Source organism: Stigmatopora nigra, chromosome 13 (assembly GCF_051989575.1).
Source record: "Stigmatopora nigra isolate UIUO_SnigA chromosome 13, RoL_Snig_1.1, whole genome shotgun sequence".
Lineage (NCBI taxonomy): Eukaryota > Metazoa > Chordata > Actinopteri > Syngnathiformes > Syngnathidae > Stigmatopora > Stigmatopora nigra.
The window spans coordinates 3,393,284-3,417,914 of NC_135520.1; the positions used below are offsets into that span (position 1 = coordinate 3,393,284).

A 24,631-nucleotide genomic window follows, 5' to 3' on the forward strand; every position below is an offset into this window, starting at 1 on the left:
CTTGTTTTGAAAGGTTTGTGGGAATGTTTTATCCATCCAACATTTGGCCCTTAAAAAAGGCATTGACAAAATAAGTATAGGAAGGAATACAGTACTGCTGTCACATAGAACAAACTAACAAACGTTCTAAAAAGCAGGATGTCGTCTATAAAAACCTGCCGGACTATTTTGGTGCCCCCCCCCCCGAAGCACTTCTTTTGACCTCCCTGCTAATTGTAATGACATCTGCTGCACTAAGAAGGGACAGCAACCTGACCACAATGTCCATGCTGGAAAAAAAGTTCCAAAAAAGGTCACATTATATTATTGCTATTGCGAACTTGGGGCGTCCTCGTGTTGTCTTGGTCACAAAAGGGAACTGCGAGGCGAGAAGGCAGGCATCCATGGGGTGTGCGGAAGCGTAAATGACCATGAATTACAGCAGTACGAGGTGGCGCCCAGCCTGGCTCGTGTCGTGTTGTGTCCGCCATCACGTTAGCACGCCTTCCAGTTGTTAGCCAACTTGGCTCTAGGGATGCTCATCTTGTCCACGTTGGGAGAACTGGCCATCCCGCGGTCGTTCTTCACGTTCTGGAATTTATTCTCCTTGGAGGGCTCCATGTAGACCACTTGATTCTTGTTCACGTGCTTCAAGATGACGGTCTGGAAGGATAGAAGCAAATGTGAGATCTGGTGACCAACTGATAAGACGGAGATGGATGTAAGTATTCATTTCACCTTTTTGGGAGCACTGTAACAGGACATCTGTACCCATTTCTTTTTCTTGTTGATAAGCAGAGCCACAATGAGGAAGATGACGATAGCCAAGAGAAGACCCGCCAAGATCCAGGCAGCTGATTGGTAGATGAGGGCCATCTCCGTCTGGTTTGGGTAATTTTCTCCCAAAGCTGGCTCATCTGTCAGAACAGTGTTAAAAGGTAAGTATAATTTTCATTACTACAGAATAGAAAATGAAGTACTGTATATTCACAACTATATGGCGCACCACATTTTAAGCCGCAGTGCATTTTAAAGTGCAACCTCAATGAATGACACACTTTTTTTTTTTTTTTTTTTCATATATAAAGCACACTGGATAATAAGGTGCCATGTCTTTTTTGGAGAAAATTTAAGACATAAGTGCACCCTACACGGTATACATTTTTTTAAAAGGGAAGAAAGGCAAATATGCCTAAAACTTTTGCATTACCTGTGTCTGCAACAACGGGTCTTTCTGTGATGGCGCCGTTCCCATCAAGCCGTCGCCCGCTTGTGGTTACCCTTGTTTTGGTGGAAGCAGTCGATAACAGAACTGGCGTAGATGTCGTCATTTCTACCCACACACAAATCAAACAAAACACAAGTTTTACTTTCAAATAAGCCTTTTGTGATGCAAAACCCGAAAGGCATACAATCATATTATTGTTTCCATACTAAAACCATTCTCACTGTGCCTTTTAAGGCCTCGTGTGAAAGCCAAATAATAAAAACAAAGGGTGCTCAAATAGCATATCGGGTGGAACAATGGGATCCTGTGCCGAGGTTTCCCCCCTTGCTCGGAAAAGCTGACATGGCGCTTCCTGCGCCGCCATGGAGCGAGCGAACGTTGCGGTCCCATTCCGCCGGGGACAGGAAGCACGTGTGAATGTGCGGATGCTTGAGGAATGTTTTTGCCGTGAGCGCGCCGTGCAAAATGCGGCCAACGATAGTGTTTGCCTACGTCGCGCCAGGGCGGCTGGCCCGAAACATATTGACATGCCTGTTTTTGGAACAGTCTTTCCTACTGCCACTCCCTGTTTTTGGCATGTAGTGTTATGAATGATGTTTTCTCCTATTGTTCTACTAAAAAATGTTTGGATCAAAACAACACACATCTTTCTATGTGATCAGTCCACTCAGAGCTTGGTTGAATAGAGAATTCTATGGAAGTGAGTCAAGTACTCCAAATGGGAATGGAATGGATAACAATACTAATGGGAGTGCAATTTTGAAAACTCACCGAGACAATACGGGCAGCACTGGCCCTTGCGGAGGACTGGCACCCTGCAATTGGCAGGGGGGCATCGCTGGGAGAAACACTGAATGGTGCCATTGTTGCAAACACAACTAGTGCAAGCGTTGGTCTTCCAGGAGTCTCCAGCCAGTAGCAAGTCTCCCTCGTGGGTGATGCAGTACTCCTGCTGGCTGGTGTTCACGGGCAACAGGGGACTCTGGCTCTCATCTGCGGATGCAGACCAGTAAGGAAAGGATACACACTTTCAGTCATTAAGAATTCATGTTAATGAATTAAAGCCACACCGCACTATACATCCTCAACCTTTTTTTTCCCAATGAAAATCAGCCTAACTATATATACTATGTTATTTTTCCAAAACTATATATACTATATTGTTTTTCCAAAACTATATATACTATGTATTTTTTCCAAAACTATATATACTATGTATTTTTTCCAAAACTATATATACTATGTATTTTTTCCAAAACTATATATACTAAGTATTTTTTCCAAAACTATATATAGTATGTATTTTTTCCAAAACTATATATACTATGTATTTTTTCCAAAACTATATATACTATGTTATTTTTCCAAAACTATATATACTAAGTATTTTTTCCGAAACTATATATACTAAGTATTTTTTCCAAAACTATATATACTATGTATTTTTTCCGAAACTATATATACTAAGTATTTTTTCCAAAACTATATATACTATGTTATTTTTCTAAGAATGTCTTTTTTAAGAAAAAAAGGCTTACAATATAATAGTTGTAACAGATAAAACAATAAGTACTATGAATGACTTTTGGGAGCCTGTGGCCCAGTGAATAAGTCATTGGTCTCCCACCTCTGTAGACCTGGGTTCAAATCCTGGTTTGCTATGCTTACCTAACTTTTCCCACTTGAAGGTACTATAAAGTACTAAGTATGATCTGGGAGTGAAAAGAGACAAAACAACAAATACTACTGACAAATTTTTGAGAGTGGTGGCCCAGTGGCTAAGTCATCAGTTTCCCACCTTTTTGGTCTTGGGTTCAAATCCCAGTGCATGCAAAGATTTTCCCAATATTATTCAGGTATATGAATGAGACAAAAGTATAAGTACTACTGCTTTCTCTCATAGGGTGGTGGCCCAGTGGTTAAGTCATCAGTCTCCCACACCAGTGGTCCTGGGTTCAAATCCAAGTGCATGCAAAGATTTTCCCAATATTATGCAGGTAGATGAATGAGACAAAAGTATAAGTATTACTACTTTCTCTCACTGGGTGGTGGCCCAGTGGCTAAGTCATCAGTCTGTTGCCTATGAGGTCCTGGGTTCAAATCCCAGTGCAGGCAAAGATTTTCACAATATTATTCAGGTAAATGAATGAGACAAAAGTATAAGTATTACTGCTTTCTCTCACAGGGTGATGGCCCAATGGTTAAGTCATCAGTCTGCTGCCGATGAGGTCCTGGGTTCAAATCCCAGTGCAGGCAAAGATTTTCCCAATATTATTCAGGTAAATGAATGAGACAAAAGTATAAGTATTACTGCTTTCTCTCACAGGGTGATGGCCCAATGGTTAAGTCATCAGTCTGCCGCCGATGAGGTCCTGGGTTCAAATCCCAGTGCAGGCAAAGATTTTCACAATATTATTCAGGTAAATGAATGAGACAAAAGTATAAGTATTACTGCTTTCTCTCACAGGGTGGTGGCCCAATGGTTAAGTCATCAGTCTGCCACCTATGAGGTCCTGGGTTCAAATCCCGGTGCAGCCAAAGATTTTCCAAATATTATTCAGTTAAAAGAATAAGTTCTAAGTGTATAAGTATATAAGTGTTCAGTGGTGGATGAAGCATTTTGTGAAGAAAAATGACTAAGTGTTTCACCCCATTTCCTTGGATAAAACGTTTCAACACCCATGTATAAGTGGGGCACGAGTTGGTGTAGTGGGTTGCACACTCGCCTTTGCACCGAGAGAACGTGAGTTCGCTTCCCGGTGTCGGCCGTTCACTGACCAAGCAAGCGGTCGAGGGTCGGCCGAAGGCCGACCCGAGAACGCCTTTCGCACATACAGGTCCATCAAGTGTCTTCCGAACTGCCGAAGGCAGTTCGGAATATAACCTTTTGCTGAAAAGTATGACAAAGTGTTTAATAAAAATTTAAAGGTTATTTCTTTTTTTTTTCTTCTCATTCCATTTTCCAGGCTACTTGGTTCGGTGATCAGCCAAAGGTCGACAGTGGGAATCGAACCCAGGTCTCCCACACGGGAGTCCAGTGTTCTAACCTCTGCGCCACCAAGTGGCTTACACTTTCCTCTGTAATCATTTCAGTGTCTTGACAAGAAGTCCACAGAAACAACTAAGTGAAAATGATGTGTCCCTTCCGGGAATCGAACCCAGGTCTCCCAGACGGGAGTCCAGTGATCTAACCTCTGCGCCAACAAGTGGACTACACTTTTCTCTGTAATCATTTCAGTGTCCTGACAAGAAGTCCACAGAAAAATACTTAAGTGAAAATGATGTGTCCCAACCGGGAATTGAACCCAAGCTGCCCACATGGGAAACGGGTGAGTTAACCTCTGCACCATTTTATCCTCAAGCAATGATGTGCAATATAGAAAATGAATGAACAATTTTCTATTTAAATAGTAAAAAGCCTTACTATACTATGTCATTTTTTTGAGAAATAAACCTTACTATACTATGTCGTTTTTTTATTAAAAACCAAGCCATACTATAATATGTCATTTTTTTAAAGAAACATGGTCATTTTTTTCTCATTACATTGCACAATTTCATACATACATTTAAAACCCATCAGAAGCTATCTTGACACTTAGTCTTTTTGGTGAAAATAAACACTAGGTGGCTGCACTTACCCTCCCATCCTTTAGTTGGCAAACCATAGGACACTGTTTTAAAGTATAATCTTGAATTAACTTACCCAAGCAAGAGTGACAGCAGGTGTCTTTATTCCTCGTAGGTGTCTGGCAAAGAGCCGGGGGACAAACTTCTGTATCGCAGAGGACACGTCCCTGCCTGCAGGTGCAACGGGTACACTCGTCCAGGTCCCAGGTCTCCCCCTCTACATAAAACTCCCCCCCGGGAGCCCTACACACCACCATGTCCATACCCTCCGGCAGCCCGCTACCGGATTCATCTAAATTGTTATAAGTGGAGAGAAATGGTGTCACGTTTAAGACATTTTAGAGGAATTCCTACTCAGTAGCACTGGAAAATATGCACAGGTTTTGTTTTGACACTTTCTGACATCTGCTTAATATTGCCATGTTGTGCTCTGGGTGCAAATTAGTAGATTATTAAATCTTTTAAAATTTAAACACAATATGGTGGTATTGTCTGGACCATAAGTCATTTTTTTATAGTTTAATTGGGCCTGAAACTAATACTCAAGTGCAACTTATGTTTTTTGTTTGTTGTTGTTTTTATAGGCTGTTGTTATCTGATTTTTTTTGTTAATGGATAACACTGGAATAATATTTTTTGGGTGATGGAAAAGAAGTTGAAATTGTCTGCACTGAGAAGCAATCAGGAAAAAAATGGGGCGACTTACCCTCACATGTAGGACAACATTGGTCCGGCTTCATGGCCGGATGAGGGCAGCCCGGCACGGGACAGGAAATGAGCACACACATCTCCCTCCCGGATTGACAGTAGCAGTCGCGGCAGCCATCGTGCCAGCTTTCGCCTTCCTCGTATCGGTTGCCGTTAGATGTAAAGCAAAAACTGGGGAGTGGGTAACTGGCGGTGGCGCTGGGTAAATGTGTGTTCTCTGAGCAACAAAAAAACAACAACAAAAAATACCTTTCAAAATAGTCTTATGGTGTATGATAATCCTTTATGGATCCCGACCTGAATATTCAGTTTTTGGACGTTTTTCTTTTTAAATTTACACAAAAAAAGATTTATTAAAATATATGAATCATTTGGTTTTTTTATTATTAAAAATGAAAGAGAGTAAATACATTAAGGAATATATTTTTGTGCATTATTAAATCTATTCTTTTTATTTATATAGGAAATGTTAAAATTTTTGAATGAATTTTTTTCAATAAAAATGCTTTTTTGATTAAAAAAAATGAGTTGTATAATTTTTATACACATTAAAACATTCTTATTTACATCAAAAAGTTTGTTATAATATTTTTAACACAAAAAAAGAAAGGAAAGCCAAAGAGTAAAATGCAGTCTAAATCAGGCATCTGGATTTTGACTCGGAGGAATCTAATTAGAGTTGCACTCTTAGCTACTGGATGAATGCAAATACCAAGCAAAAGCCCAAAAAAGGCAAACATGGAAGTCTCCGCAGAGGAGCAGCCAGAGGTCAGAGGAAATCAAAAGTGCAGCTTTGTAGAACAAACTCACACGTCCATTTTCCCCGTATTTCCTTCCATTTACTTTCAGCTGGGATTTACAGTGGTACAAGTGTGCGAGCGTGAACAATCCCACTCTGTAGAATTTAATATCAGGGACTACCAAGATTTGGCCTGAAACTGCACTTTCAAAAAATCCCATTTGCTGAAGGCAACTTTCTTCAAGCCACCACAGGAATTTACAGTAGTTGAGATAATTATAGGCAGTTAAACTGCTAATATAAACAAAGGCACGACTGTGCAATCCTATACAAGACTTAACATGTCTCATTAGTCCACTGGTGAATTACCAGTCTCTCATTGGTCAATCTTGCACCAAAAACCAATCAGGTGAGTGCCTATTTGCCATTTGATGAATACTTATTAAAACTTCACTTTGTACTGAAACCAAGATTACAATCCACAATAAATATCATCATTTAATACTAAGCATTATCTATTTTTAAGATGATATAAATCACAGGTGTCAAAGTGGTGGCCCGGGGGCCAAATCTGGCCCGCCGCATCATTTTATGTGGCCCGAGAAAGTATATCATGAGTGCTGACTTTCTGTTTTAGGATCAAATTAAAATGAAGAGTATAGATGTATATTAAATTTCCTGATTTTCCCCCTTTTAAGTCAGTAATTGTAATTTTTTAATCATTTTTTTCAGTTTTTAGTTCAAAAAATCATTTTGTAAAATCTTAAAATATATTTAATTAAGCTCAAATAAACATTGTTTTAGATCTGTAAAAAAACTGAATATTCAGGCCTTTTAATCCAGTTCATTTAATCCATTTATAAAAAAAATCTTAATATTTTAGAGTGAGGTACCTTTACACATGCAGATGGAGCATCCCTTCTTGTTCTGCCTGTAGCCATCAACGCAGTGCTTGTCACAGGTGAAGGGGGGGCACTTGACACAGCGACACATCTCACAGCCGTGCTTATTCCGACTGTGGGGTGAAAAACACACACAAAAACGTCCCGGGATGTTAAAGATTAACGCCAGTACAATTTTAAACGCGAGGGAGTCGCAAGACCAGATGCGGGTGAAATTGACATCTGGATTTTTTTTCCCTTTTAGCTCTGTCTTGGCTGCCTTTGAAGAAGGACAAATAAAACAAAGACTAACTTAAGATTTTCTTGTGGTTTGCACATCATACGAAATCGAGACGGGTCGTAAATCCACTTCAGATGCTTTCAATTGAAGACGTTGCATCACGACGGCTACTTTCTTACTCGGACTTTAAAGGAAAACCTTGAGAAGCACCCAAGGCCATTGGATTGGAATTTTATGGAGGAAAAGTGGAAGATTGAATTCAAGCATGGATGCAATTCTATACCAATTCCTCCCCTTATTAATTATTGCAATTTCCCTTATTAAGTGATAAAAAAAACTGACATAGGGCGCACTTAAAGGTCTAAAATTTTGTCAGGATGCACTTAATTTAAAATTCTGTAGATGTCGCTGTATGACACTGACATCTTTACTTTCTGGGTAGATTGCTTGCTGACACGCTATATTTATAAAGTGAAGAGGTAAATGTTAGAGCCGAAATGGGTAAAACGAAATCAGTTTTACAAAAAACTTACTTAAAAAAATTACATATTAAGGTTGTTATACAGCTTACACAATTTGAAATGATCAAAAAACTTATAAAATATGGGAAAAACATAAATTGACAGGTATGTAATTCTTAGAGCATGCTTGAGTCTGCTTTTAGGGATTTTATTTTTCACGGCCTGTATTGTATTTCCACTTTTTATGACTGGTTTTTATGCATTTACCGCTTCCCTAATGGTGGATAGATAGATCTTTTATAGATTTGTCTAAATCTACTTTTAAGCCCTTTCAATAGCAAAGTGATGAAACCACGGCAACATCTTAAGAACAAACAACGAACAAATGTAATTTAAGAAGTCCAATGTGTACCCATTTGACAATATTAATCATATTTAATGGACTTTAAGAAGGAACTCAGAGGTTAAGAAAGACTCTCCCACTCATCCTGATTTAGAAATCTACAGTAACCACCAAGTTTAAGAGAAGTCCAAACCAAAGTAGAAATAGAAGGCTTTACCGGCATTCTTACTAAGATAAGAATTCTTCCTTTGACTTTGTGTGTTTACACGCACGCCGCAGTTGGTGGGTGGGTGGGTGGTTGGTTTTGGGCGGGGAAATACCGAAATGTTGATGCACTCGTGAGACCTTAACCCCTTCTAAGACTGCTCCAACCTTAGCTTGACTGCCTCAATGAAGTGCTTTGTTCTCCGAGGAGTCGTTCATGTTATAAACTGGCAGTTTGAAAGGCCTAATTTCATTGGATTAGAATAAAAAAAAACCTCAGTTTATATCATTTTTTTTTCCAATTCAATAAAAATATTGGATAGAATTTTCAATGTGCAATATAGTTAACCACTGTGGAGCTTTCTTAGGTAATCAGATATGTACTAGTATGAAAATTTAGATGTTTTGACTCAAAAAGTGGAACTGTAAACATTAGTTGCGGAATTTCGCATGGATTTTGATCAATGTCATATTTTGATTAAAAAAAACTAATGTATCATGTAACTATCATGCAAATTCTATATGAAATTTTTGCTCTGAGGACCTTTAAAAGCTTAGATTTGAATTAATTTTCTTTTGCTATTTAACGATTTGAGCAGAAAGATTATCTTATTTTGAAGATTGCCAAGATGGAAAGCTGAGCATCAATATTTTTTGAATATTAAATGTAGTAAATTCATATCACATCAAATGACAAATGATTCAATTCGTGCACTCACACAAATCCAAAGGGGCAGGTCTTGGCGCAGTTCAAAGGTCGACACCTGGGCACAGGAGCGCTGCACTCACACACCTGGCAGCCAAAGTCATCCCTCTCGTATCCCGCCGGGCATTTCAGGGGACAGTGTTTTTCCAAGTCAGGGCAGGAGTCATCTGGAAGAGTTAAAAGGGAGGTCAGCTCGTCACGAATAGCCAGGAAAAAAAACATTTCTAAATGCCAAATGATAACACCAGATGATAAAAAAATGTATACTAATAAGACACACTTAAGCCTTAAATTTTTTCTCCAAAATAGACAGGGCGCCTTATAATCCAGTGTGTTTTCAACCCAGTGGGTTTCAAGTTTGGTCAAGAAGTAAATGGGACTTACTGTTGAGACACTGGCACAGTAAGCATCCGTTGACGTCTTGATAGAAGCCATAAGGGCAGTCATTCTCAGAAAGGCTGCAGTTTTCCAAAGGAGGGCACAGCATGGGGCTCACCGTTTCATAGGAAGGTTCTGCAGGAAAGAGACCACAGAAAAACATTTATTTTCAGACGCTCGTTTGTTTGTTTGTTTGTCACGTGAGCCCTTCGAGTAAAAGAGTAATTGCGGATAAATATAGAGCAATTACAGCGGAGGGCCACGATTAGTCTTGTCAAAATCTTTTGCCACGTTTGAGTGGGAGGAACAGCGCAACAAGCTCCAACTCATTATCTTTACGCCCAAGAAAGGAGGCTGAGGCTATCTAAAAATGAGTTTCATATCTAAGGTGCAATGGATTAAAAGATGTAGTAGTAATAGTAGTACTGGTAGTGGTAATAATAGTAGTAGTAGTAAAAGCAGTACTGGTAGTGGTAATAATAGTAGTAGTAGTAGTAAAAGCAGTACTGGTAGTGGTAATAATAGTAGTAGTAGTAAAAGCAGTACTGGTAGTGGTAATAATAGTAGTAGTAGTAGTAAAAGCAGTACTGGTAGTGGTAATAATAGTAGTAGTAGTAGTTGTAGTACTGGTAGTTGTAATAGTAGTAATAGTACTGGTAGTTGTAATAGTAGTAGTTGAATTGGTACTGGTAATAGTAGTAGTAGTAATATTAGTACTGGTAGTGATAATAGTAGTGGTAGTAAAATTAGTACTGGTAGTGGTAATAGTAGTAGTATTAATACTGGTAGTGGTTTTGGATGTAGTAGTAGAAGAATTAGTACTGGTAGTGGTTTGGGATGTAGTAGGAGAAGAATTAGTACTGGTAGTGGTGTTGGATGTAGTAGTAGAAGAATTAGTACTGATAGTGGTAGTGGTAATAGTAGGGGTAGTAGAATTAGTACTGGTAGTGGTGTTGGATGTAGTAGTAGAAGAATTAGTACTGATAGTGGTAGTGGTAATAGTAGTAGTAGTAGAATTAGTACTGGTAGTGGTAATAGATATAATATATAATCTACTAGATAGAGCCGGGCGAAAGGGAATTTCATACAATGATTAAGCAATATTGCTCCTTATATTAGGAGTATTGGTAGCTTTTGAGAAAAATGAAGTTGGGCCTTATGGTGCATAAAAGTCCGAATTGGCAGAGGTCAGATGACGCTGATGTGAAACGTGGGCTTGTATACCTTCGCAAAAAGGGCAACACTCTCCCGGTATCTTGACGGGGTTCTGGCAGCTCTGTTTGCAGGCCATAGCCGTGCAATGCGGCTCGCCGTCTACGCATTGACAGAAGGTGCAGTCGTCCTCCTTCCACTGCTCCTCGTGGGCTCGCAGTTTGTTGGTGACCCAGCAACTGGCTTTTGTGCTGTCCATCGACAGCAGCTCCACATCTGAGGGGGAAAAATGGTGAAATGGAGCAAGGATAATAAAATAAAAATGTAAAAACTCCTTCAGATTTATGCACTCGTTTGCTTTGGCGTCCTTGGAATGAATTTAAAACCAACGTACGTTGCGTGCCCCTAGTGGGAGCGTGAGCCGGGAATTTGATACTCCAAGGGGGAGCTAATAAGGAAAGGAAACTGGCCAGACACCAAAAGCTATGAAGAAGACGCTGTCGGATTTGGATGACTTAAGTTCCTGACTTATGAATGGATTTGAGTGGGACCGAGGCTCGGAATGCGGCCGTTTCATCACGCGTCCCTGACATGGTTTCGACCCACTGGGGGTAATGCTCGTAAAATCCTCGCCAAGGACGTGAAGGATGGTTGGAGTTTGAGTACAAAGTGAAAAGATGTGGCGTTCATATCGTCTTATTTGGGAATTTTGGTGACAGTTTGAAGAGTTTTTGTTCTGCTTACTTGGAATATATATTTTATTTAATCAAAGTAAGTCTTTGCACAACTTGTTTGCAGCACAATAAACTTTTCTGGGATATTTAGATTTCATTTTTCTTTCCCAAAGTAACATTTCCTTTAAAGTTGTTATTGTCATAAAAGTTGAATGTATGTTGTTCTTTTTAAAAGTTGGCTTGGTAGCATATTACACAATTTAGCAAGAAAGATTAATTTCATTTTAGTGGGCCGCAGAAATGGATATCGTGGGCCAAATTTGACCCACAAGCCTTATGTTTGATGTAAAAATTTTAAATGGTGGCTCCAAGATTTCAAAAGGACTTGATTGGATGTTTAGCCTCGTATTTTGAGAGACTAACCGGTCGGAAAAAGGTCTGAAGGAGGTCTGGAAATTGTGCATTCTGTCAAAATACAAACATACCTATGCAAACGGGGCAGCACTCGCCCTCAGGAATGTAAAAGTTGTCACAGTCAAGCTCAGCGCACTCCGCCTTGGAGCAGAAGGAGATTCCACCCCGACACTGGCATAGCCAACAAGGGTCCATGCGGTACACTTCCCCATCGGAGAACTCCTTTCCATTATGGACACACTTTGGAGACACTGAAGGGAGGGAAAACAAAAATGTTGAAAAACTAAGGAATCCTTAGCTTGGATTATGTCACTTGGTTTCATCTATGCAGAGGAAAACCTGTTAAATCAATACTTTTTATAGTACAATTTGAACAGTTCAAGGTCTGTCTGTGCAAAACTTGATCCTTTTTATATTACACTTGGACAAGATTCAATCATTGGTTTCATGAGTAAAACCTATTGATAGTGATACTTTATTTCCCTTAAAATAGCAAGCCAGCAGTGAGGATTTTTTCTCTTAGTATTATGACAAAAACCTTTTATTATTTTCTTAAATCACCATCACGCTATTATTCCACAACGATTGATTGTCCTCGGTTGGCATTTTTTCCTGAAACGACTCGTTCTAAAAGGGACATATTAACGACTGAGGTTAACCACGTTGAGTTTCTTAAACAATGAATCCAAGGTGATGAGGAGAACTTTAATAGGGATCTCCCCAAACTGTGAAAATTGTCAGCCGCATGCCGTGCAGAGCAAAAAAAAAAAGGAAACAAAAGCAGTCTTAAGGTTTTGGCAGTAAAGTCAATTTCTGGCAGGTGGAATCAATCTAACGTCTTCTTTATTACACCACACTTGTAAAACTAAGTATTTAAATGTGAATATCATACTCCCAAAAAGTTGAAGAATTCCCCAATGACGTTGGTAGTGTAAGATCTGAAGCGACAACATAGTAATTACCGTTCATGATACAAGATCGTAAAAGAATAAATAAAAAACGTGAGTCAGTCGGTAGTTGGGGCCAAGGACGAAATAGGATTACAATAGTTTTTCTTGCAGCTATTTTTACAAAGAAAATAAATAAATCTCATGTATCCGATTCAGTCATGACTTTAAAAGAAACCATGCTTTAATTGTCACATTTAAGAATGACTCGCCTATTTTCATTGCCCAATCGGCCTAAGGTTTGTACCACTTGGCCGCCATTTATCTGGTTTTGCGGTGACACCACGTTCCACCTGTTTTAAAACTTGTCAACCGACCATTGTTGGCTGGAAGGAGAACCGGACCGGGTGTGATTAGATGGAAAACGTCAAAAAAAGGGCGGCGTATGAAGTAAGTTATGATTCTGTTTGTTTCTGTTAGGACTGCTGGGATTTGACAATTATGTTCCGCATCCCGTGTACTCAGTTTTGGGTGTAGATGTTGGAGACAACGCATATTTTCCGGAACTTTACGTTGGTGTTGAGCAACGAGGGTGAGCTCACTGTGCATATTGCTGTCATGGAGCTCAGTTGGAGCTTGTTTTTTTTGGGTGGGGGGGCCGGACAACGGTTGGATTCTCCACCCTTGACCTGATTGAGATGTTATAGTAGCTTGACAACTAATGGTGGATTTGAAAAGAGAATTGTAAGCAATTTTCTCAATGAATGTAATGTTTTTGATAGTCTAGTACTGTCACTGACTGTAAGTTAGTTTACTTTTTGGGTCCTAAAAACGGCCAACATGACATCTTATGCCAACATAACACAATCTGCGAATTGTTGTTTTGAGAAAAACATTTGAGGGAAGACTGCACAAATGAGGCCGATGTAGTAAAATATACCAGTTAGACCACGTGTCAAAATGGCAGCCCGGGGGCCAAATCTGGCCCACCGCATCATTTTGTGTGGCCCGAGAAAGTAAATCATGAGTGCCGACTTTCTGTTTTAGGATCAAATTAAAATGAAGAGTATAGATGTATATTACATTTCCTGATTTTCCTCCTTTTAAATCAATAATTGTAATTTTTTAATCATTTCTAAGTACAATTTCAATACCTATGAACCTGTGTGAGACCTGAACGTTTTTTTTTTGGATGCTATCAGTCAATTAAAATTGTCTGAAAATCTCTGATTGTGAATCAGAATGACACAAAAAAAATTGCGAGTTCACTCGGGCTATTGCTAAAAAAAAAAGTACTGAATTCATAAGGAATGACAGCAAGTTTTGGTGTCTGTGGTCAGTCAGCGTCCACTAAACTTTTCATCACGACGCGCAGGCATGCATGGCGAGCAAACAGTAGAGGTTGCACAAAAGGCATCAAGCCTTACACCCAAAGAGCAGCAGACACTTGTTATCAAAACACTGATCCCACGGCCCCCGCCACGGCCATTCAGCCCACGCCAGGCTGCCGGACTCGATTACCCTCCCGCCTGGCAGAATGGAGCACATAAAAAGCATTCCCATCAATGAACTGTTGAACCTTTTCCCTGTGGACGTGTGACCAGACAGGAACCCTTTGACACTGCACTTCTGTTGAACAAATTCATAGCCCAAGCAATTTTCTGGTCACTGGCCTTGTTAAGTCCATTAATTCCACGACACGGCACTGGTTTATACATGTGGAAGAGGCAGAATGGGAATTTGTTCTGTTGGTAAAACAGCGAATATTTGTCGAGAGTGCAGAGTAAACAAAGCACTGGCGCAGACTCGTCAGTCGGATTTCTCGGGGCCTGAAACGCCAATCGATTTGGGACTTGGATTCTAGTTTTTAAGAGTTGTGATGCCGGTCGGGTGGGTTTCCACGGGCCTACGCAAACAGCAGGAAAGTCTGAGAGGAAGTTACCCAAATTTTGTGCTTCCTGGATGAGCAGAAGAAGAAAAATATCCTTAAAGCTGATTACAGCATTTTTAGGATGGACTAATATCAGGAAATGCAGTATTTCATGATTTTTATTGATTCTAGAATCAAAATTGCAGGGTGAAAATGGACATTTTGTTGGTTATTTTTACATTATGTCAACCAGAAGAAGTCTGAAATTGTTGGTCAGCATCAAACTACTTTTTGGCATTAAATTAGGGGATTGAAGTTATATTTAGGGAGGGAACAATTGGAAAATGACGAGTTTAGAGTCGCTATATTAGTGTTTTGTGAACTCTGGAAGCTCATGGCCAGGTAATTGCATAAGAAACTAGCAACCATTCACACTTAGGGGACATTTAGAGCCTAAACTGCATGTTTTTGGGATGTGCAATGTGTGGAAAGGTGGACTCACCTTTCTGGCACTCAAAGACATGGCAGCAGTCTCCAGGCCGTCCACTGGCCTTGCTGAGCGGCACGGTACGCTGTCCGTTCGGACATCTGGGCTGGTGGCAGGCCTCAAAGTCGCAGGTGCAACGTGGCAGGATGGAGGGGCAACACCCATCGGGGGGTGTGTAACTCTTGGTCAAGACCGAGCCTTTCGGGCAAGAGGACGCCGGGGGATCTGGACAGGTAACGTCGGCGCACCTGAGCGCTTCTGAAACAGACAACAGAACATGTAAAAATGACAGTCTCCAATTTCCTTATTTTGCAAAGGGTAGCCTAACATATAGGTGGCAAATATGCGGCGCATTATATTCAGTCGCGACTCATATTACGTCTTAAGCTCGCACCGCCGTCCAACACAAACCCCGCACACAGTCATCGGATCACTTTGTGACAGCTTTACGGCATCCCTTCAAAAAAACCAGGGCAGCGCTTAAGACGCGACGAGACCCTGGCGAGGTCTTAGATCCCAGCCAGCGTGACGGGACCCGATCGCAATCCAAACAAGTCCTGAAAAGAGCTTTTCTATTTCTCCCTTGGCATGCTTTGCTCTATACATACGCTAGAGCCAACATAATAACTGCGATATCCCTTGTTAGGGTGCAGGACCAAGGCAAATCTGGGCAAAGTACTTTGGAGGGTGTTCAGGAAAAGCAGAGTGGAAAAGGGAAGGCCTCTCTGAAGCAACATTGTACGAGAACGGAATCTACCTTTCCGAGATTGGATTACAAGACTAAAGGCATATTGCATCTATTCTGGTTCCTTGGGCTAAGGTAATGTATACGGGGGGCTGGCAGAGGGTGAGAATGGGAGCATGGACTCTAATTGTCAGTCACTTCATTAAGCCATTTTAGATACAATATTTAGATTTTTAAAAAAATAAATGGATTAAAAGAACTGGATTAAAAGCCCTGAATATTCAGTTTTTTTTTTATAGATCTAAAACAATGTTTATTTTAGCTATTTTTATATATTTTTAGATTTTACAAAATGATTTTTGGACTAAAAACACCCAAAAATTGATTAAAAAATTACAATTATTGATTTAAAAGGAGGAAAATCAGGAACTTTATTATACAACTATACTCTTCATTTTAATTTGATCCTAAAACAGAAAGTCGGCACTCATGATTTACTTTCCCGGTCCACACAAAATGATACAGCGGGCCAGATTTGGCCCTAGGGCCGTCACTTTGACACATTTGGGTTAGAGAATTTACATATAAGGTACACATCTACTTACTTTGAAAACCGAGGCGATAGATAAGGTTTGGTCCCCGGGCCACTAGTTTGACAGCCGCATTTTAGAGAAATGTTAATGAGGCTTTCACGCCGATAACGACTGGGGTGAGAGTGCACTGGAAAAAAGCAGCTGTCAGACAGGCCATTGTCATTGAAATGAACAGAATAAATAGAACCCATTTGCAAAATTGCCTGCCGCCTGCAGGTCTAATTAATATCATTTTCTTATTTCCAAACACAAAAGACGATGGACAAAGTCAACGGTGAATGGATTTTGTGCCATTTGTGTTTTCTCACTGAGCATGGATGGCTCTAATTAGAACCATTTTTTTTTGTATTATAATAGCGAGCGCACTCCAGTTTGCACTGGCACAAAAGGCCCGATTCGGTACGCTTGATTAAGCTTTTTGGCTGAAATGACATTGTGTGCTTTTGTTCGCCGCGTGGTTGCCACCCCCCCCAAAAAAAAAATCTCAGGCCATAATATAATCACGGAAATTAAAATAAAACCAACCCCAACTCTAAAGCTTGCTCACAAAAATGAATCTAAAGAAGGTAGAAAGAGAAGAAAAAGTCTCCATTAACACACAATAAGCTCTTTTGTCAACAACGCGTATGTTTGGCAGCTTGTTGAAGAAAGGAAAACATCTCCTTTCTAAAAAAAATCTTTTTTTTTTTGCTCTCGACCGGGGCACAAGGCGAGTAGTCTTTTTCCCCGAACCGTAGCGCTTGAGCCAGGCAGAGGAGACTTGTGTTGACAGCCTCCGTTTACTCATGGAAAAAGCACACAATGCGAGTTCTGTTCACCAACTGACTTTGGAAGCCAGTCAGCGGAGAACAAAGCCGTCTCAGTCCAGCTGCCCAACGCTGCTTTTTGCTCAATTCGAAGGTTTAACAAAGTTTCCACCACAAAGGGGGACACAACAGGTCGTCTCTGGTGTAAAAACTACGGGTTTTTGGCTCTGTGCCTGTCGAGAACCGCAATTGTTTTCTGTGCGGGAGGCCAAAAGGAAAACAATCGCGTAAACTGGTGGCATCATACATATGGCTTGTGGGCTAGAAGTGGCCTGCCAGGGGTTTTAATATGTCCACTGAGGGTTGCACTTTTGGTACTAAAAACTTCCCAGCGTCTCAAGATGAGCATGGACATATTTTCATTTAAAATGGTTCCTATAGAGACGGGATTTTTTGACACTGGTGTCAAACTATCGGCAGAGGTTCCAAATCAGGTCAGACGCAACATTTAGTGTGGCCCAAAAAAAGCAAATAATCTCCTTGAAACCTGATATTTTTCTAAAAATATAAGATGTATTTAAAATTTCTTGATTGCATATTTTTTTTAAATGTAAATTTATGTAAACCAAAATTCTATAGTCTCCTACATTGATTAGAAATAAATAATAAAATAATGACATCCATCAAGTGTCAGACCTGAGAATTGCAACAGAATGTAGGCTGAATTTAGGATTCTTTTGTGGTCCCTATACGATATTTTCATAATTTGCTGCATGCTAATAAAAACTGGGCAGTAGTTTGGATACTATTTAAAAATTAGAATATTCATGCATCTATTCTTGCATAGCATTGATTATACAAGTGTTATTTTCCATTGGGAAAACCACACTGGACCGTATATTTGTATATTTTCTGAGACTGCTTGTTCTAATTCATATCGGCAAGAAAAAGGAGGGGAATTCCTTCCAAATGGCCGTCGGAGGCCTTATCACACATTACACATAAACTCTCCTTGAGTGTAAAATTATCCAACACCACCCTTTCTAAGCAAAAAAAAAGCCTGACAGAAAAAAACCTCATCAAAATGTTTGGCTTCACATGTGATTTCCTATCTTCTACTGTTTTCCAGCACCCCCTCCTCTCCTGACACTTATCACATCCTCTTTAGTCCCGGACATGAGGGAGTGTCTGCCACGTCTCGCCACGTTGCCTCGGATCAAATGTTTTGTACCCACATTATGTCGGTAATCATTTGGAAAGCAGAGGAAAAACAAGAGTTGAGAAATATATACAGAATAAAAAGAGAAATGTGATTGTTTTTCTAAGGGTAAAATTATTTTTTTGTATTTCCTGGACTATAGGTCGCAGTTTTATTTCTTAGTTTGGCTAGGGTTAATACTCAAGGGCGACTTATAGTAATTTAGTTTCTTTTATTAATTTTTCAACAGTTTCAGGGGTAGTATTGTGAAGGGGTTGGGATAAATGAAGTATTTTACATATAATGAGATGCTCTACTTACGAAAAATCCAAAGCATTTTGTATATAGAGATACAATAGTATTTCTAATTTTGTCAATGTTTTGTATTGATTTTGAAGCTCATTTAATAAAGTTTGACTTTTAACGGAACACACAAAACGGGTGACTGTCCCTTAAGTTTTAAACTGTGGTTTTGCTAAGAGGAAGCATCTTAATGAGAGACCACAAAAGTGTGTCATAAGCTGTCAACAAATGTTATTTACGCTTTTCACTGGTGTGAATTGAAAGTGTTATCCGTTGGGAATTGGCATAAAAGTGCTTTCATTGTCACTACAGCTTTTAATAATGGTGCTTTTGATGAACAGTACTTCCTGGAGGAACAAGCAACCACTTTACTACTCTTAACTATCTGCCAAAATAAAAAAAAAAATAGGTTCATTTGTACTTAATCTGAATTGGTTTCAAAAACAAGATAGCTTCTGTTCACACATTAAAACTACATAATTGGCGCGAACATCAAAATAACGAGAAGAGCTTGTTTTCCTATGTAGTAGTTGTACTACATAATACAAGTAGCCAGAGGTTCCCACCCCTCATTTGCGTACTAAAATACTTGGAACAACTGCTGCGAGTGTTTGCCAGGTGGCGCCGAAGCTTACCTGCGGCTTCCTGGCACTGGCTGCGGTTAATGAATGCGAAATGATGGTCGCAACTCTGAGACTCGCACAGGCAACCATCGGCGGTCAGGTTACACCCGGAGAAGACACAGACCGGGTCTGAGGGTCCCACATACTTCTGTCCATGCCTTTCCCTGGGCTCCTGCTTCCGACCCTCGGGGTGGACCCCTACCACGGGAGGAGTACAAGAATCGTGGATGAGTCACAAGAAAGCACAAGTCTTACCGTGTGTGTCATCGCTCCAATATTTAACCAGTGTGAGTCAGATCCCAACGGCATCTGTTAAGGATTAGGACCTCCTAAACTTTAGTGAACATCTGCTTGGAGGAAAGAAAGAGGGAGGCTCACCTGATTGGGCCTTGGTGCAGGTTTCCTGGTCCGGGTAAGCAAAAGATCCTAGGCAGGTGTGTCTGGCATCACAGACGCATTGGTCTTCTGTTATGTCGCAGCCTGTCATCAGGGGGCATCGTTCGTCTTCCAGGCCGGCCTCTGGATGCTGTGGAAGTACTGAAAAAAAAAATCATATAAATAATTGGCTTTTTTCCATTCCATACATTTGCCTTTTGTATTTTGGTTCATTTTCCAATGGAGTTTAGTATTGTTATAGTATGGCTAGGCATGTTTTCCAACCACTGTTTGATAGCAAATGAGTTATACATTGTAATATTTTGATTCTAATCTCATAATAGGACAAACATTAAATCGTAGATGGCATTCTGACTCTCAATTGGTTGAGAATTGTGTCATCCTTGGAACATGAAATCAATGGCAAGCCCCATTGGTGTAAAATGCACATAACCAGCTCTAAATAACTGACCAAAAGAACACTTTAGTACAGATTCTAGTACACTTGGACAATGTTTTACAGACACTGTTTCAATTTCCACATATGGACATACGGAATGAATCTAAGGCCAAGGATAACCCAGCACCTGTCGCCTTGTGACTCATTTCTTTGTGGCCTCTCTCATGCAACAAGTTACCAAAGTGACTGTGTACCGACTTGGCCTTCCTCCTCCCTCCTTGTTGTGCCATGTTACTCTAGCCATTGAGCCCATTGGCCATCTTTTGTTCCACAGCATGGGGCGCCCACAGTCCTTGAATGCTTGCCTCCTTTGAACCAAAGCCAGCAAAGCACCAGACTCATTACACCAGACGCCGTTCTTTGCCAGGGCGAGATACACAATACTACGCCCGAGTACGACGCAGCCATTTCTGAATAAACGCCTAAAAATGCGGGATTAGCCGGAGGGTTCCCTTGCTATGAATGCATGACTAAACCCGAGTGTATACAGAAAATTACCCTTCTTCATAGTTGTCAAAGATCAGCGAGAATGGCAAGAGAGTAAACAGGATGAGACAAAGTGTGACACTTTCCCAAGCATGTGGCTCCGATGCCTCATTAGAGCCTCCATGAATCATGATTGGAGCTTATTTTAACCCTCTGGCGTTCTTCCAAATGGTTGGAAGAATGCACGACTGATTTAAAATGAGGCCTTTAAGACATTGAATTAAAGGGATTCTTTAGATTTTTCATGAATGGACAATTGGAAGTAAAGGTAAGCATCGAAAATGTTATTTTTGGAGTTCAGGTAACTCGTGTTGAAGATTCGTTAGACGCAAAAGAGCCTTGAATTGAGCGAAATGTTACCTTTATTTCACCTGAGTTTCTCTGTGCTACTAATAGTGCTTTCAGGCAGCCAACAAAAGAAGCCTTTTCAATAAAATAAACCTAAAATACTCCAGCCGATTTCCGTTCAGCTTGAAATCATCTCAACAATTTTCCATCCCGAGGTTTTCCTGCCAATGGTGGTTTGTTTTCTTATGAAATGGAAGGTAAAAAAAGGTGCCCCTATGCATGGAAACGTGTTGTTTTATGGCACTTAAGCTCCGTTTGGACCAGCCGTGTTAAATTTTCGCGCCGTAGAGAAGATTTCACCGATGACGGGTAAGCGACCAATCAAATGTTCAAGTACAATAAAGTAAGAAAAACTTTTGGATGAAGAGAATTGTCAAAATATTAGGATATTTACGTGTCAATATTACGAGAACATAGTCATACATTGTAATTAAAGCTCATTTAGCACTGAAGTATATTAGTTTGAGTATTCCAGTGGCCAAAACACAAAAATAACTTATTTAAGAACTATGCAGCATAATTTAGGTGCAAAAATACTAAAGTAGAACATGTTTTTGTTTGGATCTTAAAACTTTTTTGGCTTCAAATTCTTTGGAAGAAACATGAGTTGGTCAACACAGCTGCTGTAGACTAGTAGATAGGAGTAAAATTGCAGCCATCTTTTGTTCATTTCCACCAAAAACACATCCTAAGATTAATGCAGACTGAATTTATCAATGGATACGAATATCGTGCGAGGTAATATCATAATAAATGGAAGAAACTATTTTTTAAAACACCTTTCCTCTAGCCATAGACTTTTCAAAATCCCATTCAAAATAGTGGCAAACCCTACGAATACAAAATGGAATTCTGTTGTCATGCGACCAAAACAAGGCCGTTCCCAACACAGCAATCAGTCGATGAAAGACTGGACATTGTTTTCCCAAATCCTGCCTGACCACAGTCTAGTCTGACCTGGTTATCTGAAATCTTGCCTGGCACAACGCTAGCCAAGGCCCGTGACTTCATCCCAGGGGGATGCCTCTCTCAGCCACTCAGACTGCTTGTCTTGGCATCCACAATTGGGATGAGAAAGCTGACCTCTAGAGGCCCGCTGACTGATAGGGAGCTAAAAAGGAAGTCTTTGAAACATTAGATAATACTAGAGGAAGAGCGAAAGGCCAGGCATGCGAAAGAGTGAGCGTTCTGGTACAAACTATGCAAATTCCTGGAAAGGACATTGTAAATCTTTTGAGAGAAATCATTTAACAGTGAAGACTGGATGATTTTCACCTGTCTGACGTGCAGAGACAGATAAGACGGGAGGTCCTTAATGGCTTTCCTTTGAAGCATGTGATTGTATACTCAAGACATGGCATGTAAACGGAAGGGGCGACATTTCTTTCGCATAGTTTGCATATTTGTTCGGCGCTCCGTGTAGACAATTTATCTCAACTAGTATACTCTTTTACGAGCCGCATTTTTTCTCCACGACGTAAGTGCATCATTTCTGTTTACCGGCCCCTTTCGGAAAGCACGTAATCAGGCACTTATCTGCTCATTTTTAGCATTTTTCATTGGCAACATTCTGTCTTAACTGTGGGACTTTGTATTCTAACATGTCTAAAATGATATAAGACTATAGCCAAAGGAAGGCGTCACCACGCTTGCATTGTAACATTTTGGCGTTCCGTCCACATAAACACACCGTGACCACCCGGTAGACCAAAAGAAGCGGATCAGAAAGTGGAAACATTTATCCCCTACCCCCTGATTGCTGGACTAATCGCTTTAAGACCTTTGGAGCTGAAGGAGGGAAATCTGGGATCAGACTATAGGAGCCTTTCTACTGTGGCCCCTGAAAAGACACACCGGGAGGTGTTGTTTTACCCCCATCTAGATCGTAGGTGTCAAACTTATGGCCGGCGGGCTGGGAGGGGACCGCAAGGGGGTTCGATCTGGCCCACAGGGTCTTTGTAGATCATTCACTCTGCATTTACAGAATAAAATGTTTTTATTTTTTCTAAAAGGGGGCGAAAAACACATTTTGTGAATTGTGCACTTTGTTCAATTTCCTAGCCACATTTGCAATCGTTCTTTCGGCTCCTGTTGTCAAAACACCCCTTCAATGGCAGTTAACGAGTTAACTAGGAGTCTTAAAATTTCAAAACTAACAGGATCTAATATGGAAATGCCCCAAAATCTGCTAAAAGTGAGTTTTGAACAGGACGAAGCCTGGAAATTCTCCTAAAACCAATTTTAAAATGATCCATCAATCTATCAATGGTGACCAGTAAGTTCATTTTTTTTTGGTCCAGTTGGCTTGAATGTAGCTGGTGAACCAAATCAAGTTTGACACCCTGAAACTGAATGTGTGTGTGTGATTTGAGGGTCAGCAACATGCTCCAAGAAGCCTGGAGCCACGAGACTGGAGCCACAACTCAATCAGGATGCCGTTGGGTCGGCTGGCCTCACCAGAGCTACTCATTTAAAGATGACATATATCCTCTAATCACATGTGACCCTTGAACCCCAACTAATTTTGATGAAACCTTGACTTCCACCAGCTTTGCAGAGGACGACTGACGGAAAGGGTCACAGCCACTGAGACCCGTCAGTCCTTTTCAGCTGGACACAGTGCAGGTGAAGGTTCTGGTTGTTTGTTCTTCAGAAAAAAACACTGCTAGTTTTGACACTACCAAACGGACATCAACATGATGACTGGATACCAGCTTCCCAAGTTAAAACAGATTTAATGTCTATAACTGTCAAGGAAAGTGAACAACCCCAATAAAATAATCAATGTATTCCCTTAAAATATATATACTACTTATAAAAATAAACTTTAGTTTCAGTATGTTGTCAGGTTTCCCTCCCTCACCTAATGGAGATATGCTGTTTAACTGACTAGCCCCACCTCATGTTAAAGCTAAGATTTGCAGTGAAGGATGAACTACAGCTTCTTGTGCGGGACATAAACAATAATATTTTCATCATTTGCCCTGTCTGGCCTATAGTTTGGACCACTACATGTCGTATAGAAAACCAACCTGCAATTCATTAAACCCCCAAAAAGTTACAAATGTATTCAGTTACATTCCACAAATTTCATAAATATCAACTATATACCATGTTAAACTCAAAAGTGATATCTGATGCACGCACTCACCTTTACAGACCCCAATTTCAGGGATGAGGGCGCCTCCAGTGGAGTTGACCGAGGCGCACGTCAGTCCCAGGGAACAGTAGCCGAGGCTCCAATCCGGCCCCCCGCATGGCTCCCACTCCAGACGGGCGCAGTGGTCACAGCAGCCGCACGGATCCCTGGCCACGATCCGACCACCCTCACAGCCTCGTGTAGTCGCCTGAACGGGACAAGTGCGGAGATGGCACGGCGTGCAATCGTCAGCCTCCAATGCCCGAACCAAACAAAACAAAACCACAAGCCAAATGAACCTCTTAGTGAACATCATCAAAAAAAAGAAAGAAAAGTTCTCCCTAAAAATCTCCTGTGGTTAAGATTTCCCAAGGATGAAGTAGTCGAGTAGAAAGGGAAAAAGTTTGTCCCAAGTCCTTGGTTTGCCAAAATGGAACTCGGATCCGAATTATATGGTAAACGATTGCAGTGTAAACGCCGGTTTTTCAAGTCTCGTGATGAAACACGTGAATTTGAACGTCCGATTTGGATCCGCTTTGCTCGCCCTTGCTGACAGCCTCACACGAGGACGCCAAGTGAGAGCCACATTGCCGCAGCAGGCATTTCGAAAATGAGCGTCTCACCGTGCACCCCTCCCACTGATTGACACCGGTAGCGACCAGTCACGTGGAGCCAAACAGAAGGGAGGATCGT

The 24,631-nt window shown here is 40.7% G+C and overlaps 1 protein-coding gene and 1 long non-coding RNA gene across 5 annotated transcripts; one reads left to right on the forward strand and one right to left on the reverse strand.

Moving 5' to 3' along the window:
- Nucleotides 1–3: 3 nt before the first annotated feature.
- On the reverse strand, nucleotides 4–24,578 carry LOC144206028 (cysteine-rich motor neuron 1 protein). The gene is made up of 15 exons (XM_077730704.1): nucleotides 23,951–24,578; nucleotides 19,509–19,667; nucleotides 19,143–19,328; nucleotides 14,998–15,240; nucleotides 11,810–11,989; nucleotides 10,723–10,926; nucleotides 9,505–9,633; nucleotides 9,134–9,287; nucleotides 7,178–7,299; nucleotides 5,544–5,762; nucleotides 4,914–5,129; nucleotides 1,979–2,200; nucleotides 1,190–1,312; nucleotides 718–896; nucleotides 4–642 (listed from the first exon to the last, which is right to left on the reverse strand). Exons 1-15 carry the CDS (start codon nucleotides 24,252–24,254, stop codon nucleotides 475–477), a joined length of 2,808 nt encoding a protein of 935 aa, XP_077586830.1. The 5' UTR covers nucleotides 24,255–24,578; the 3' UTR covers nucleotides 4–474.
- Nucleotides 10–6,033, forward strand: LOC144206029 (uncharacterized). Of its 4 annotated transcripts, XR_013328274.1 has the most exons (4): nucleotides 10–917; nucleotides 3,111–3,204; nucleotides 3,393–4,536; nucleotides 4,953–6,033. It is a non-coding gene; the product is annotated as an uncharacterized LOC144206029 (long non-coding RNA). The 4 variants fall into 4 exon arrangements; XR_013328271.1 differs by having other exon boundaries at nucleotides 3,111–4,536; XR_013328272.1 differs by lacking the exon at nucleotides 10–917 and having other exon boundaries at nucleotides 2,620–3,627; nucleotides 4,174–4,536; nucleotides 4,953–6,022.
- Nucleotides 24,579–24,631: the final 53 nt, after the last annotated feature.